The sequence below is a fragment of the Drosophila simulans genome, chromosome 2L (assembly GCF_016746395.2).
Source record: "Drosophila simulans strain w501 chromosome 2L, Prin_Dsim_3.1, whole genome shotgun sequence".
Classification (NCBI taxonomy): domain Eukaryota; kingdom Metazoa; phylum Arthropoda; class Insecta; order Diptera; family Drosophilidae; genus Drosophila; species Drosophila simulans.
The window spans coordinates 19,768,479-19,782,626 of record NC_052520.2 but is presented as its reverse complement, the minus strand read 5'-3'; the positions used below and the strand labels follow the sequence as shown (position 1 = coordinate 19,782,626).

The following is a 14,148-nucleotide window of genomic DNA, read 5'->3' as shown; positions in this document are numbered from 1 at the left end:
TTTTCACTTGATGGTGCTATCAATACATTTTATTGTTAAAAACCAATATACAAAATATATATATTTAAAAACATAAAAACAACACAAAGCACATTGCAGCATAAAATCTAGTCCAAGGTGCGAACTAATCTCCGTCAATCGATAAGAAATCGCACAGCCTTCTGTGTTTTCGTCGGCGAGGTGACACTTGCAGTGGCTTCCGCTCGCGCCAATGAAGTGTGCATCCCGTTGAGCACGGTGTCCATTCGTGCCAGAGCCTCCTGCAGGCTGACGGCCAGGACGCCGTTGTCCTCATGGTTTTCACGCTCGAGTAGGGCAGCCTCGCAGTGGCGCCGTAAACGCTGGGCGGATCGCTGCATGATTTGCAGCTCCTGCTGGACGAGCGTGGTGAAACAACTCTGGCTGCCAGGAGTCTCCTCCGGATCGTAGGTCAGCAGGCGTTTCGTGAAGTGCACCAGCTGGCTTCCAGGTGAGGGAGTGGATGTCTGTCGCGGTGTATTGCTCTTGCTGCTGGATGCGTTGAGCAGTCGTTTCAGCGGTTTATTCAACAGAACATCCTTCATGGCACTCAGATTAAGGGCGATGCGACTGGAGTTGTGTGTGTCACTCAGTGTCTCATTGAGATCCGCGTCCAGTGGCTCCCATTCCACCTCAACACTCTGGAAAATGGTTTCAGCATTCAGCTTTTCCTGCTGTTCAGCATTATCCCTGACCAAATCCAACCACACTCCCAGTCTGGCAGTGGGCCACTCGGCCTTCAATCCCCGCTGCTTATCCAGGATCAAGATTACAGTGCGCAGCAGACCAAATTCATCGGGCGTCTGAGTTTGCCGGAACTCCAATGGCAAGTCCAACTGGCGACAGCGCTGGGTGGCCTCTTTGACCATCAACTGGGTCTTATGAAGACTCTCCTCCGAGGGATTCAGCATGATGCGTTGAATGTCCTCCAGTATAGTCGACTTCTGTGCTGGAGTTGATACTGCATCTTCCTGCCTTAGCGGGGTGTGTTCCTGTTGTTGGGCCAGGGCCAAGGCCTGGCGTTCCGTCTCCAGCATCTCGCTGTTGCATTTGTACTTGAACTGCTCTAGTTCGAGGCACTGCAGACGCTCCTCAAAGTCCCGGGCATGCTGCGCCCGTTCCTGTTCGATCTTCGTGAGAGCGGCTCGCTTTTCCGCCTCCAGTTCGGAGCGAAGTTGCTGCTCCTGCTTTTGCAAAATCTCCTGATGGGCCAGTTGAAAATCTACCGGATGATCGGACTTGCCTCTTTGCGAGCAGAACGGATTGGAAATGCGAAAGTAGTGTGAGCCACCTATAACGAGGCGGTCGCCATGAAACAACTGGCGACGATCCGCCAGTAGTTCTCCGTTCACGTATGTCTCGAAGTCCTCACTGCCGGGAATGACATACAACTTGCCACCACGTTCGTGCTCGATGCTGCAGTGCTGCAAGGCCACCAGTGGACCATCCAGTACAATATCAGGCTGCGAACTAGAACTCCCTCCTGGCAGACGACCACGTCCTATCCGCACCATTCCTTGGGGCAACAGATAGAATAGCGTGCCACTTAGTATGGGATCCGCTGTTAAATTGACCAGACAGGCCTGCTTCTGCTCGGCCGTTAGTTCCAGAGCCAATCCCCGGCGTTTCAGGACACGAAGTTCCGACTTGCGCTGGTCCTCCGCCTCCTTGAGCTTCTCCATCCATGACTTTTGCGCTCGACTCAGCTCCCTTTCCCGTTCTGCCAGCTGCTGACGTAGTGCCTCCACCTCGGTCTCGTCCACGGAGGTTTCAATGATGATCTTACGTGGCACGGGATTGTTACTATTGCCGGACAAGCGCCGCTGGCGTTCGTACTCGTTCCTCAGCGACTTCAGGCGATCCACCTCGGCGCGCAGATCCCGTATGATCTTGTCGTGGGGGGATTCGTTCACCTTTACCCGGTTGACGATGGAACGCGCCTTGCAGGCGTATCGCAAAGTGGCTAGGGTCTCATCTGCATGGATGCTGGCCGGTGAAATGGTGGCCAACATGACCGTCTTCGAGTTCCCGCCGAGGTTTTCCTGGAAAGAAGGAACACCGTCAGTTATATTAAAAGCTCTGTGATGCATCTCTGGATTGGGTGAGTAATTGTATTGTTTTGATGTTAATATCTGGGGTAAATCAAGTTATTTATTATTGGCAGGGTCAATATGGCAAATGGCTGTGGTATACAAGGTGTTGCTTGGCTTTCTCGCATTCATAACAATATTTTTTAGCACTTTTTCAAATGAGCTAATCACAACAAGGGCATGTGAATCAGTACCAGTAGTATAAGCCTAAATATAATATCATTTGCATGTATTTTATTTTAATCTAGCACCTAAAACCGACACAACCTTTCATTGATGAATAAATCAGGCATTTTGAATACACGAATACACTATTTTTAGTATCTTATAGAGTCGGGTGAATATCTTTTAGGGAACAACATAATCGGGTATATATAATCCTAATGGTTCCTGTTTGGAATTGTTATTGGAAATGGTCCATTTAATCTTAATGTGATAAGAATGATTTAATGCGACATATGGACTGCAGAAAATAAAGCAGAAATTCCAATAAACACATATTTTCCAACCAATTAAAGAGCTGCTTGGGCATCGAAGTTGATAAGGGAAGTGGTTTTTCGCCCCCAGCATATATGTGGCAAAAAGGAATATACCCCACTATGCAAGAGGTACGATGATTAACGATCGGTAAACAATAAACCCACGGTGACTATAATGCACTCGTAAGCACTCTGAACAGATGCGTGAAAATCTCAAGGAATGGAAAATTGACAATCTAAACCTTCGAGTGTGTGCTTCGATTGTGGACTCGTAGCGATAAGGGACGAGCACAATGATAAGACAACGCCCAACTGTTTGCGTAAAGCTACCGTGACAAAGGCACCTACTGATGGTCGTTATCAGCTGACTTATCAGCGACCGCTGTGCGGGAATCGAAAAGTTGTTGTGCAAACAAAATGCATTCACATGCAAGTACACGGAAGGAATAGGCTGATAAATACAAGATACTAATTGGTGCATCACAGTGCTTGCAAAATGTCGGTTACATATTCGTTTGGTATGATATTTGTTTAGCTGATTACAAGTGCATTGGCGTTCCTTTGCGTTTTTATCTGATAGTTTTTTTTTTTTTTTTTTTGTAGTGTACCGTGTGCATACATATGTATTCAAATAAAGCTTCGTATTAGCTATTTAGCACACATTCTTGGCAGTGTGCGTAAGTGACACTTGTTTGATTAAGCAGGTCAGCACCGTGGGCCAAACAAGAGCGGGAACCGAAGAGAGGAGGGTTGATTACACAAACTGCGCAGCAGCAGCGGCGTAGGCGTGCACAGTGGTCGCAGGTGCAGGAATATGCCATGAAAAAACAGCTACCATGGGAATACATATGTAGGTGACCTTAGGGGCCCGTCAGTGTCGTCTGGTCAGAATCTGGATCCGTTAACCGCGAATTAATACAATTAATGGCGACACTCTCTGTTAGTCATTCACGTACCAAAGCGTACCATATAAAAAAAAATCTAAATCCTAAATATAGCCCTCCACGTCCTCCCACCTTTAGAAATCAGTCACGATCTCCTCAAAAGTGACTGAAATGAGCGTGCACCAACTCAAACCGCAGGAAGGCGCTAATACAGGCGGTATGCTTTTTAAGCCAAGACAGAAAAACCTTGATCGGAACCGGCTAAAATGACGTAGACCGCCAATTAACACTAGATTTAAGCAAATTTTTCAAATGTTCGAAAACCTCTAGGCAAAGTAGTGAAAAAGTGCAGCTTGTGGTTTTACACGTTTAGAGCCATTGTTGTGCTTCCAGAATGCCACACGCTGGAAATACAGTCCATTTCAACCATGGAAAGTTTATAAAAAAAAACACTCCATTTGGGCTCTCAAAAGTGTTTAAATCCCGCTTGGCAACCAAATTTGGTTTCAGAAATAAGGCTAAATCACGGCATGGTCGGCCTGCAGTCTAGACCGTGATTAGCGCACCTTATAAAGACACAAATGTCCATCCAATCCTCCAGATGATCAGCCGTCGAACATCCGTCCGATCACTCTCATGATTACTTTTTCGTCATCTTCGCGGCATTAGCAATTCGCCGCTAATAAGAAAAACTTCCAAGAGTATTCCTCATGCCCCGGCTAATTATCATTTATTAAAAATTTTCAAACTAACACAGGGTGAATCACTTGGAAAATGGTTGCTTCCACTGCAGAGGTGATTTCGAGAGTAGCGAACCACTGTGCCCCAAGCGAGAGATGTGTAACCACTGTGGCACTCGAAAGGGGAGGGTTCGGGTGGAAGGTGAAGCTCTGACAAAAGCACGAGACGCGAAAACACAACAAAACACAATGCCGCACATACGTGTTTACAAACAGGCACACATATTTCAGTACAAGTGCGGGCAGCATAATATATACACCTAGTATAAGTACTACGGACATTAATAAAAAATCTATTCAAAGCTCGCATTTTTCCATAACAAAATCTATTGAGATATTGATTAGGCAAGCTTTAAAACGCAGTTAACAGTCCATTCATTCATATGCTCATGTCCTAAGCTGTTTCCCGCGACTGTCCACACACATTCACACGTAGGCACATGAGAAGTAAATATAGGGGAGACCCGAAGTGGGCAGCAAAACAAGAGCCGAAGTATCGCCAGCGCACGAGAGCTACAAAAATGCAGTAATTCTAGTGTTCGGCTTTCAGTTTCACGAGAGACTTCCAACAGAATACATCGAATTTCGGCGAGAGATTCGCAGCTCAGGAAGAAGAAGAAGGAAAACCTCTGCACCTCTGCGAGTTACCTCCACGCAAAAGTGCACCAAAAAGCATTGTTAAAAAACAAAACAAAGTGATTTTAAAAGCCAGGGTTCATTGCACGGCCGAGCCATTCGAGAGACAAAGTGAAACGACCTCGCACAACGCGCGCAAAGAGAGAGAAAGAAAGAAAAACACACACCCACATTACAAACACAATTCACATCCCGTTGATTGGCACTGCAGTTCGCAAAAATAGTACCGAAACACAGCGCAGCACAACATGGATGTTTGGGGATTCTGCGTCAGCGACACCACAATGGCATATGGCGGGTCCATGCGCAGCGGCTACTACCGCGACTACGAGGAGTTCCCCTATGGCACCCTGGAGTCCACCACCTCCTCGCACGCGGTCAAGGACTGCTACAGTCGAGTGCAAGGTAATTTTGGCGAAAAACCAGATAGCACTCAGAATGCACTGGCAAAAAGGGGGCGAGATTAAAACCGGGCGCGTTTCTCACTTGTTTTCGTGTATTGCGTGTGTTGTTTGTTGTTTTTGCAACCATTTATAAATAGCCAGCCTGATTTCTTGGCCCCATGTGCATAAGTGTGTGTGTGTGCGTGTGTTTGTGTGGGGAACACGCCTTAATTTTTGCGCACAAGCACAGGGTGTCTAAAGTTTCGCGGCGCAAGTCATCTTATCAAGTAGGTTCCAGCCACACACACCCCCCCCCTCAATTTTGTTTATATTTACGGCTTGAATCCACGTGCTAAAGATATTCGCGCTTAATTGCACACACAAAGCGGCTAAAAGCCCACAAGGTTCCTTACGAATTTCCGGCATTCCAAAGTTAAAGCGCAATTCAAATGGGCATACAAAAAGAGTATATCGTCACTTCGTCACTCGTGAAAATCGTAAAAGGCAAAGATATACTTTGTGTGGCAATTTCAGAGGTGGTTAAACCCGCTCTTATCGAGGTCACTACCCAAGTCCATTAAGACACACTCTGCACTCGAATACTTTACGATTATTAAATACACAGACAACTAAGAACTAAGACTTGGCTGTACCTCCAGAATCGGCTCTCAAAAGCTGAGCAGGTGGTCGCACAATGGATTCTTTTATAGGGAGGAACAAATAAAGCAGGGCTTCATTGTGTTTGAGTGCCAAAACTGAAGCGCAATAACGAAACCGAGGTGTGCAAATGGTAAACCTTCGTGCTGTTTTCGTCCATATAGTATACATGTACGCGTAGTGCATTATCGGGTTGCAGAGAAATGAAAAAAACTAGTGAAAAATGATGCAAGGCAAATAATTAGCTTACTTTACACTTTAGATTCGTATGTCTGTATATACACAACTTGATTCCTATTTGAATTGTTGCATGCATATGCATGTACATATATATCCAGTTTATACAGCACTTTTTCCCCCAGTGTTGAACACATTTAGAGATTATGCAAGGTCGCTTATCAGCGGCTATGAATAGACTTTCCACATGGATCGGCTGGGCTTTAATCAATAATAACCGTTTAGCTTTTAACACGGTCAATTGAGCAATCAAAGCAATGGCTTAATTAACTGAGGCAGGTCACAAAAGCACAAATGCTGTAAGTACAGTTGTGCTCAACGTAGTAATGGTGTTACAGTAGTTGAAAGACAACAATGTTTCCATTAAAACCAAAGATTAGATAGGTTCAACTTTTTAAAATAGGTTTCCAAAATCCAGTGCATGATAATATTCAACATATATGTAGCTGCTTGCGTCACAGGGTCACACGCCGAGTAGCGGGAAAAATCGTGGTAGCGAGGGGAGGGGCGCCATCGGTGGCGACGTGACGTCGTGAACGTAGACGCAGCGACGTCACGTAGTCAAATCAGCTGTTCGAAGGCCCAGAAGGGCACGTAGGCCGAAAGCGGAGTGGAAGCGAATGCGGGAAACAACAGACGAGGGTGAACATTCAGTGACGACCTTCACTAACCGGTGACCTATCACTTTCCTACCATTGCAGAAAAGTGCAAGCAGATAAAGTCCGAGAAGCAGATGCGCAAGGACTGCCCGTTCTGCAAGGAGCACAAGAAGCGGCCGCTCATCAACTACATGCGCAAGCGGGAGCAGCGGAAGCACCATGACAGCATCTGCGAGGACGAGGAGGACATGCACGAGCACGAGCATGAGCTGGAGCACACCCACAACCACAGCCAGACGACAGTCCTTGCCGCCCCGCAAAGCTGCAAGGTGTGAGTGGGAGCGGGACGACTCTACTGCGGACGCTGCCCGCAGCATTCGCGAAATGCCATATATGTATACAGATGTGTAACCTAACCAGAAGAAAGGAAACCTGAAAGAGTAAGAACAAAAACAAAAACAAAGAAAACCCGAGGAGAAAAGAGAAAAAGCTGTTAAAGACGAAGATTGCGCGAGAGAGCGAGACAGCAGCCTGCAGCTACAATAATCCACGGCAACTGTACCCCTATTTTTGAAATGGTTGCCCAGCATTTCCGCGTCGCGAATACACTACCATTTACAAAAGCCAGAACCACTTGATACCAATTTACAACTAACCTTTTCCATTATCAACCACTTCGTTTTTACACCAACTTCGCAGTTATGTACAACTACAAACGGCACTTTGTTTACCGACAAACAATAGCGCACGACGAAAAAATCAAGTAACGAAAACCTGCCCCGCTTGACCAACGCATTTTTTGACCTTAGGCAAACGAGAACATCGTGAAAAGCTAAAAAAAAGAAAAATATTATATATGTACACGAAACACAACAAGGGAAGCAAAAACTGAATTTTCTATTTTGCGTACGAGACTGAGTAAATTGCAGTAGAAAATTTTTAAGCGAAATTTCTGTTATTTTCGTTGCTTTAGTTTGGACCCAATTGGATCAGTTACAGGTATACCGTGTAAGCAAGAAATAATGAAAACTATAACGATCAATCAAGGTTTACAACTGTTATTTTCTCGATATATGCGTAGTACATACTTTGGACCCCGATTTTTATTGTATCCTTGTCTATATTAGACATTCCCCTATATTTATTGTAATACCAACTGGGCGTTGCACAGTCCGAGCTAGTGTCAAAATGAAATCAAATCGAAATATGTAATGCTGTACGCGTAAAAGTTGAAATTGTTTCAAAAGTTTATGCCTGGTTACATTTTGTTAACTCAACTTATCGTTACAGAACAGAAATTGTTATTAGTTTTTGGTGTTCAGACTCAGCTGTGCAAAAAGACGGACGGAAATATTATAAAAACGATTTAACAATTGCATTAGTCATTTAAGTAATTGATCAAAATGTAATGATTTGTGTAAAATTTGCTTGCAGGTTCCAAGAAAATTTTCAATTTATACAATGTTATATATCATATATATTATATATTAATGGTTAATTTAAATTATATGTAAACCGAATAAAACGACAAACGATTGAAAAATTTAAGTTAAAATGCGTATTTTAATCTTGATAGTTGATGATTTTACGATTAAAAGAAAGTGGGGAGATGTCATTCATAGTTGCTACGATTTATAAAACAAAGATAGACACCTGTTCCAATTACATACGTTGAGGTGGGTCAGTTTGGACTTAAATTTTCCAAATAAAAGCCTTAATTTCTTATGCAAATCTTTACGGAAATCTTTCCGTCTCGCACCAGTTTACTAATTGAAGTTAATCTGTCTTTTGTGGTCTGAACTCAAAATGTTCCGCCGCTTGAAAACGTTAAATATGATAAGTAAGTACTTGATGGCTAAGGTCAGGTTTTAGGCACCACCCTGGGAACTAAGAGAAAGCACCTCGAACCGCAATAAACCGACCTGGAACTTGACCATGCACTATCCCAGCGTCCAAGTGATCCAAATGAAGACCCCCAACTAAACCGAATTGAATTAGAGCAATGAAGGTTTGCCACGCGTAGATGAGATCATCCGTGCCTTAATCATGAAAGGCGAATCAAAATTTCAACTAATCAAACTGAGAACTGAGAACCCCACACCAACCATTCCATTTGCATAATTCCATGGGTGGGCAAGGGTATGTGCAATGGGGCGACGGGAAGAGCGCTGTTTGAGAAAAACAACTCACGGGGAGGAAGCCATATATTCAGTTGTTTGTGCAGCGAATTCGACTCATTTTATATTCCAATGCTAACCACTTGGTTGGGGCTAAATATATTATTAAACAGAGTGGCTTAAATTACAATTGTTGTTATGCGGGAAACTGGAACGGGGAGCACACGTTCCTAAGCATTTTGTGACGCCAACGTGGGTCAGAGATACAAACTTTCGAATTTCTACATTATAACCACTATAGAATATTGTTTCATTATTGAATGCCTCAATTAGTCGAAATCTTTTGAATAATTAATATGGTTACTGCTCGTATGTCACATTGTTTCGGTTCGGATAATTAGCATTAATTTGTGAACCGAAAACGTGGCTTATTTGAAAATTCATAGCGGCGACAGACAACTCACCTGTTGCTAATTACGAAAATAATAAGCTGACGTATCCTCAGTGGCACGCTTTTTGCATTAGACACGTATTAGACACCGCAGATCGATCGAATTTGAAATCGTGTGAACTTATGTACGCCATTTGCATTCAATTCGATGTTTCTGGATTCTATTCGAAATCCCACATTCCCTGGCTATCTAAACAGTGTTTGTGGCTTCCCAACTCGGAAAATGCTGATTGTGAACTCAGTGCGGTTGCTAGGGCTTTGCACACGAACAAGTTGGTTTGGAATTTATTTAGAAAGCTGGCTTGGGACTCCGCATTTCCAGTTCCAAAGTTCCCCCAGCCATGTGAAGGTCGCAACGAGTTCAAAACTTATAAAAATTGAGAAATACTATAATCTTAGGATAAAAAAGGACTAATTTCTTGGAGAACAGAATAGATCCCTCTGCACTTGAAAAATGCTGAACCGTTTGCTAAAAAAATTGAAAACTTCCAGAGGAGTCAAGTCGCAAGGTGAACTCAATAGCTAGGCCATTGTATTTAAAATTAAATAAGTTCATGTGTTCTTTAAAAAAAATCGAATTATTCTTTTACCAAACCTTTCCGTATAGCAAACCCGTTTCCATATAATTTATCCATATATATTTATCCAGTTAAAAAACAGTATTAATAGCAGCTAGTAGTTGCTCACAAATTATTAGTAATATTTTTCCATTATTTTTCCTTTTTTGTTTTGAATAATGAGCTTTTTGGATAATGAACTGAAATGACGAGTCTGATTGTGCTAAACAAAACGGTCTGCCAATTTCAAAGCACGACTACAGTTCCCAATTAAAGTTCCAAAACAACGCCCAAATTTGATTGTAAAGCACCTCCCATTACTTAATTTGTACTGAAGTTCAGGTAGTTATTTACTTATTGTAAGATACTCTGCCATCAATTAGATTTACTAGCTTGCATAGACTTTGTAAACGTTTAGTTACCATCCTAACTATCTGTATAAATTATTCAGTTTGTGTACAAATCGTTATTGCAGCTCTTAAGGATGGAAAAAAGCTGAGCAAGGGCAATTGCAAATGCGAGCCTTCGGCGTGTAAATGTGGAAAACGCCAACAACGACAGCAACAATTGAAATTGTTGGTGTCGCAACTTAGGAGACGCGATAACGTATCAAGTGTTATATTGTTTTAGTGCCGAAGTACGGCACAAAAATACCAAATAAAGCTTTATCTTCAAAGTATTTTTAAATCTGTGGGGTGGCGAGTGAAGATGTAGATGGAACTTTTGTGGCGAATGCAAAGATAGGAAAAGTACTTGACTGGTAGATAGGAGCCATGGGCACCCAAAAATATCAAAGGTACCTAAAAACAAGGTCGCCTGATATAAAAAAATCAACAAAATCCCCCTTTTAAAGGGGTAAAAACAACTAGTGACGATCAACATGCAGAAGCTAAATCTAAACCATCTAAATCTTTCAATGATTTAAAAGATGGGGTGCGTTTCGTCACTACGCTGGCTGCCGTGCAAGGGTCCCCTACGGACCACCTGGTTACAACCAACTTGGGTACGACGCCATTCCATCAAATATTTGTCTTCACCTTTTATGGCAAAGGCCGCGTACGGAAATAAATCATGTGAGCCATTTTATGGGGCGTACTACCGTAACGAAAGGCGAAGTGGACACTGGACACTAAATAAGCCTCAGTGGAACGGGTTTCGGGAAAAGAGACAAGTGCTCGGACTTTGTAGTACCTTCGATCAAGAGCCTCTCACTTGGGCGCCGTGTAATTACTCACTGAATGCAGTGGAACGATTATAAATTACGTCGCACGTGTCGAGTGCGCCTTTTTTTTAGAAGCAGATACTTGTATTATATAAAACCCTTACTTTCGGATTAACTAGCCTGGTAATATTCCAACAATCAAGACATTACGAACGTGCGGTGTTCGTTTAAGAGCAGTTGTTAACTTAAAATGCACACATAAGTATGTTACATTGATTACCACAGTCGTTACTCAATTCAAACAATCGTGAAACAAATAGTATGATATATATATCGCTATGTTAACTAATACAGAACATTCAAGTCGCATGACAAGTTTATAACAATTTTCCTGCTAAGTATGTTGGCATTGCTTATGACACCATTTGCTGAGATCTTATAACAAAATAATTATATTACCCGAGTGAAGACACTGCTATCTTTTTATTTGCGTTCTTAAAATAAATTTCTAGAAAGTTTACACGTGCCTTTGTATCAGGTCATAAATTTTATGGGCACAGAGGAAAAGCAACAACAATAGATTAAATAGATATGATAAGAGGCCAAGACTTTAATCACTCAATTGATTGAGGTGCGGGAGGTCTTTGATTTGGTAGACCTTCATAAAAGGCTTTTCTATCGAAAATGATAAGGAAATAATAATAAAAAAGACACTGAGTCTGCTGGCAATCTTAGCAAAATAAACAAACGAATGATAACAAGGCTCGAGTTCAGAACTCGAGATCTCATATTTAGTCCTAAAAAGCGCAGATAAACTCAATCTAATCTCTGGCTGATGTTGTCTTCTTTTCCTTGTTTTTCGTGCAATTTGACGCTTTGTTTTAATTAAAGTAATTAGCAGCCCAGTTAATTGATAGAGCCAACATAAATCTGTCTAGCAACTACTCCTCGCAGTGCAGACATCATTAAAACTGAATTCGCGTGTCGCGAGTCGAGATGGTATCTCTGTGGACAGTGGGCTTAGCTCATCACGAGATCTGTGGAAAGCCGCATATCTGCCAGCAGTAAACATTTTTCCGTACGAACATTTTGTGGGTACTTTCCGCAGGGGTCAACGTGTCATTTGCGTTGCCAGTGCAGTTCTACGTACTGATTGCTTTCCGGGTAATTACTGATTGCAAGGGGACCCCATTCCGTGGGCCACTGCCTAATCAAAGCGAAAGTGTTGATAAGCAATCCGATCGGTGGTGGCAAAAGTGCGAAAAGCATTGCGAATAAATGCAATTACATTGAAGACATATTATGAGTTATTACTGAGCTGAACTTATTCGAAGGCAAAATGTACTTAATGCAATCACCTCTGGGTTCAATTATTTATTTCCAAAGCCAAGGGATAAGAAAGAGTTATCACCTGCCGAAAGTAGACCAACCCACTGACCCAGTTGATAAGTACAAAAGTAGCTAAGAACTATTTTGTAACACTTACCCGCAACAGCCAGGTGAGCACGCTCTCCCGATAGGGAACGAAGGTGCTGGGCGTCCCAGAGCCCAGGGGTCCATTGGCGCTGGCCTTGCGGGAGTCGGCCAGAGCAGCAATTACTTTGCCCAGCGTCAGCAGGCTCTTGTTGATGCTGACGCCCTCGCGGATCCGCTCGCCGTTCGATCCGGAGACGCTTATGCGTTCGCTGCCCGCCAGGTCCACCAGACTAATCTTGCTGCGCCGCGTCTGCCGCAGGGAGGAGGCCGTGCTCGAGTCCGTGTCCGAGGACAGGCCATCGTCACTGCTCAGATCGGTGAGGTTCAGAACAATGTTGAAGATGGAGTGTGAGCGCGAGCTCTTGTCGTTCATGGCCGTGGAGGCAGTGGCCCGCTGGGAGTTGCCCACGGCAAGCCAGTTGCGGAGGGCCGAGTACGAGTCCACCGAGTGGGCACTCAAGTCCACCACGTAGGGCCCGAAGATGGGATGCTCCCTGACCTTTAGGGCCGGCCGCTGCTGCTGTTGTTGCTGCTGGATGGGCGTGGATTCCCCGGCGGCAGCTGCCGCATGCTGGACACTCAGCAGATCGTGTATCTTCTCGTTGTAGATCTCAAAGTAGCTGACCTCCACCTCCACCTGCAGCTGCTGCTGACTTTTCACAGCCTCTATGCGGCGGAATAGCTCGTGGCAAAAGCGTGGAATGATGCCCGCCTCATCGTGCGGCGGTCCGCCATCCAGAGCGGCGTCATCCAACGCTTCAATGCCCATCATGCTGTAGGATTTGCCCGAGCCCGTCTGGCCGTAGGCAAACAAGCAGGCATTGTAGCCCTCGAAGGCAGTGTCGATCAAGGGACGCGCTGTGCCCTCAAAGACTTTGGCCTGGCAGGCGAAGTTCTTTCGCTCGGGATCGCACGAGTAGTAGACCTGGTCGTAGCTGAAGAAGTGCGTCACGCCGGCGGAGGCATCAGCACTGCTGCCCGCTTGGACAGTCAGCTCGTTGCTGTTTCCGTGCACCTGGACCACATTGGTGACCTGACCACGTGTGCATTCCAGGGCGTTCAGTGGCCGCACTCGCACCGCCACAATCATGTTGCTCTCCTCGGACACGATGAGGCAGGACTCCATCAGAGAGTCCCGCTCCTTTGCCCTGCTGCAGCTGGATTTCCCAGTGCCGGGCGTCTTTGATCTCCCAGGAGTAGTGTTTGCATTCCTGTACAGCGACGAGGGTGTGTAGCAGGCATTCAGGGCCGTGGGCTTGGGCTTGGGCTGCGGCGTGCTCCCGCTGAATGCAGTGTTCAGCAGCTGTTCGGGACGATCCCGGTGCTCACGATCCTCCGCCCGCGTCATCAGCACCTTCTTGCGCATCTCGGATGCCGGCGTGGACTTGTGGAATCCTCGCGTCTGGAACTGCTGGATGCGCTGGCGCACCGGCGTGCTCTTGTTGCTCATCTCTATATTATTATTTAGGTCTTTCTGCTCGTTTTTTAAATAACGCCAAGGAGTTTCGAATTATTGCGCGGCGTCGTTTGTTATTTTTTTTCTAGTGACGGGCGGCGATCGATAGCAAAGCAGGGTTGATTTCAGCGAGCGGCCTGAGGTCCGGCAACGCTACCACGAGCCAGGGATGAACAACACTTACATACTCTGTTAGCTAACTCTGT

General features: G+C 44.7%; 2 protein-coding genes across 4 annotated transcripts; one reads left to right on the top strand and one right to left on the bottom strand.

Annotated features, from left to right (window-relative positions):
• Positions 1–14,122, bottom strand: LOC6732898 (kinesin-like protein KIF14). Its single transcript, XM_016180431.3, has 2 exons — positions 12,497–14,122; positions 1–2,060 (listed from the first exon to the last, which is right to left on the bottom strand). The coding sequence occupies exons 1-2, from the start codon at positions 13,934–13,936 to the stop codon at positions 135–137; spliced, it is 3,366 nt and encodes a 1,121-aa protein (XP_016025618.1). The 5' UTR covers positions 13,937–14,122; the 3' UTR covers positions 1–134.
• Positions 4,693–10,527, top strand: LOC6732897. 3 transcript variants are annotated; one of them, XM_016178040.3, is made up of 2 exons: positions 4,693–5,252; positions 10,324–10,527. In XM_016178040.3, exons 1-2 carry the CDS (start codon positions 5,096–5,098, stop codon positions 10,476–10,478), a joined length of 312 nt encoding a protein of 103 aa, XP_016025621.1. In that variant the 5' UTR covers positions 4,693–5,095; the 3' UTR covers positions 10,479–10,527. The 3 variants fall into 3 exon arrangements, with proteins under 3 accessions (XP_016025621.1, XP_002080002.1, XP_016025619.1); XM_002079966.4 differs by lacking the exon at positions 10,324–10,527 and adding an exon at positions 6,826–8,271 and having other exon boundaries at positions 4,714–5,252; XM_016178038.3 differs by lacking the exon at positions 4,693–5,252 and adding an exon at positions 9,566–9,800.
• Positions 14,123–14,148: the final 26 nt, after the last annotated feature.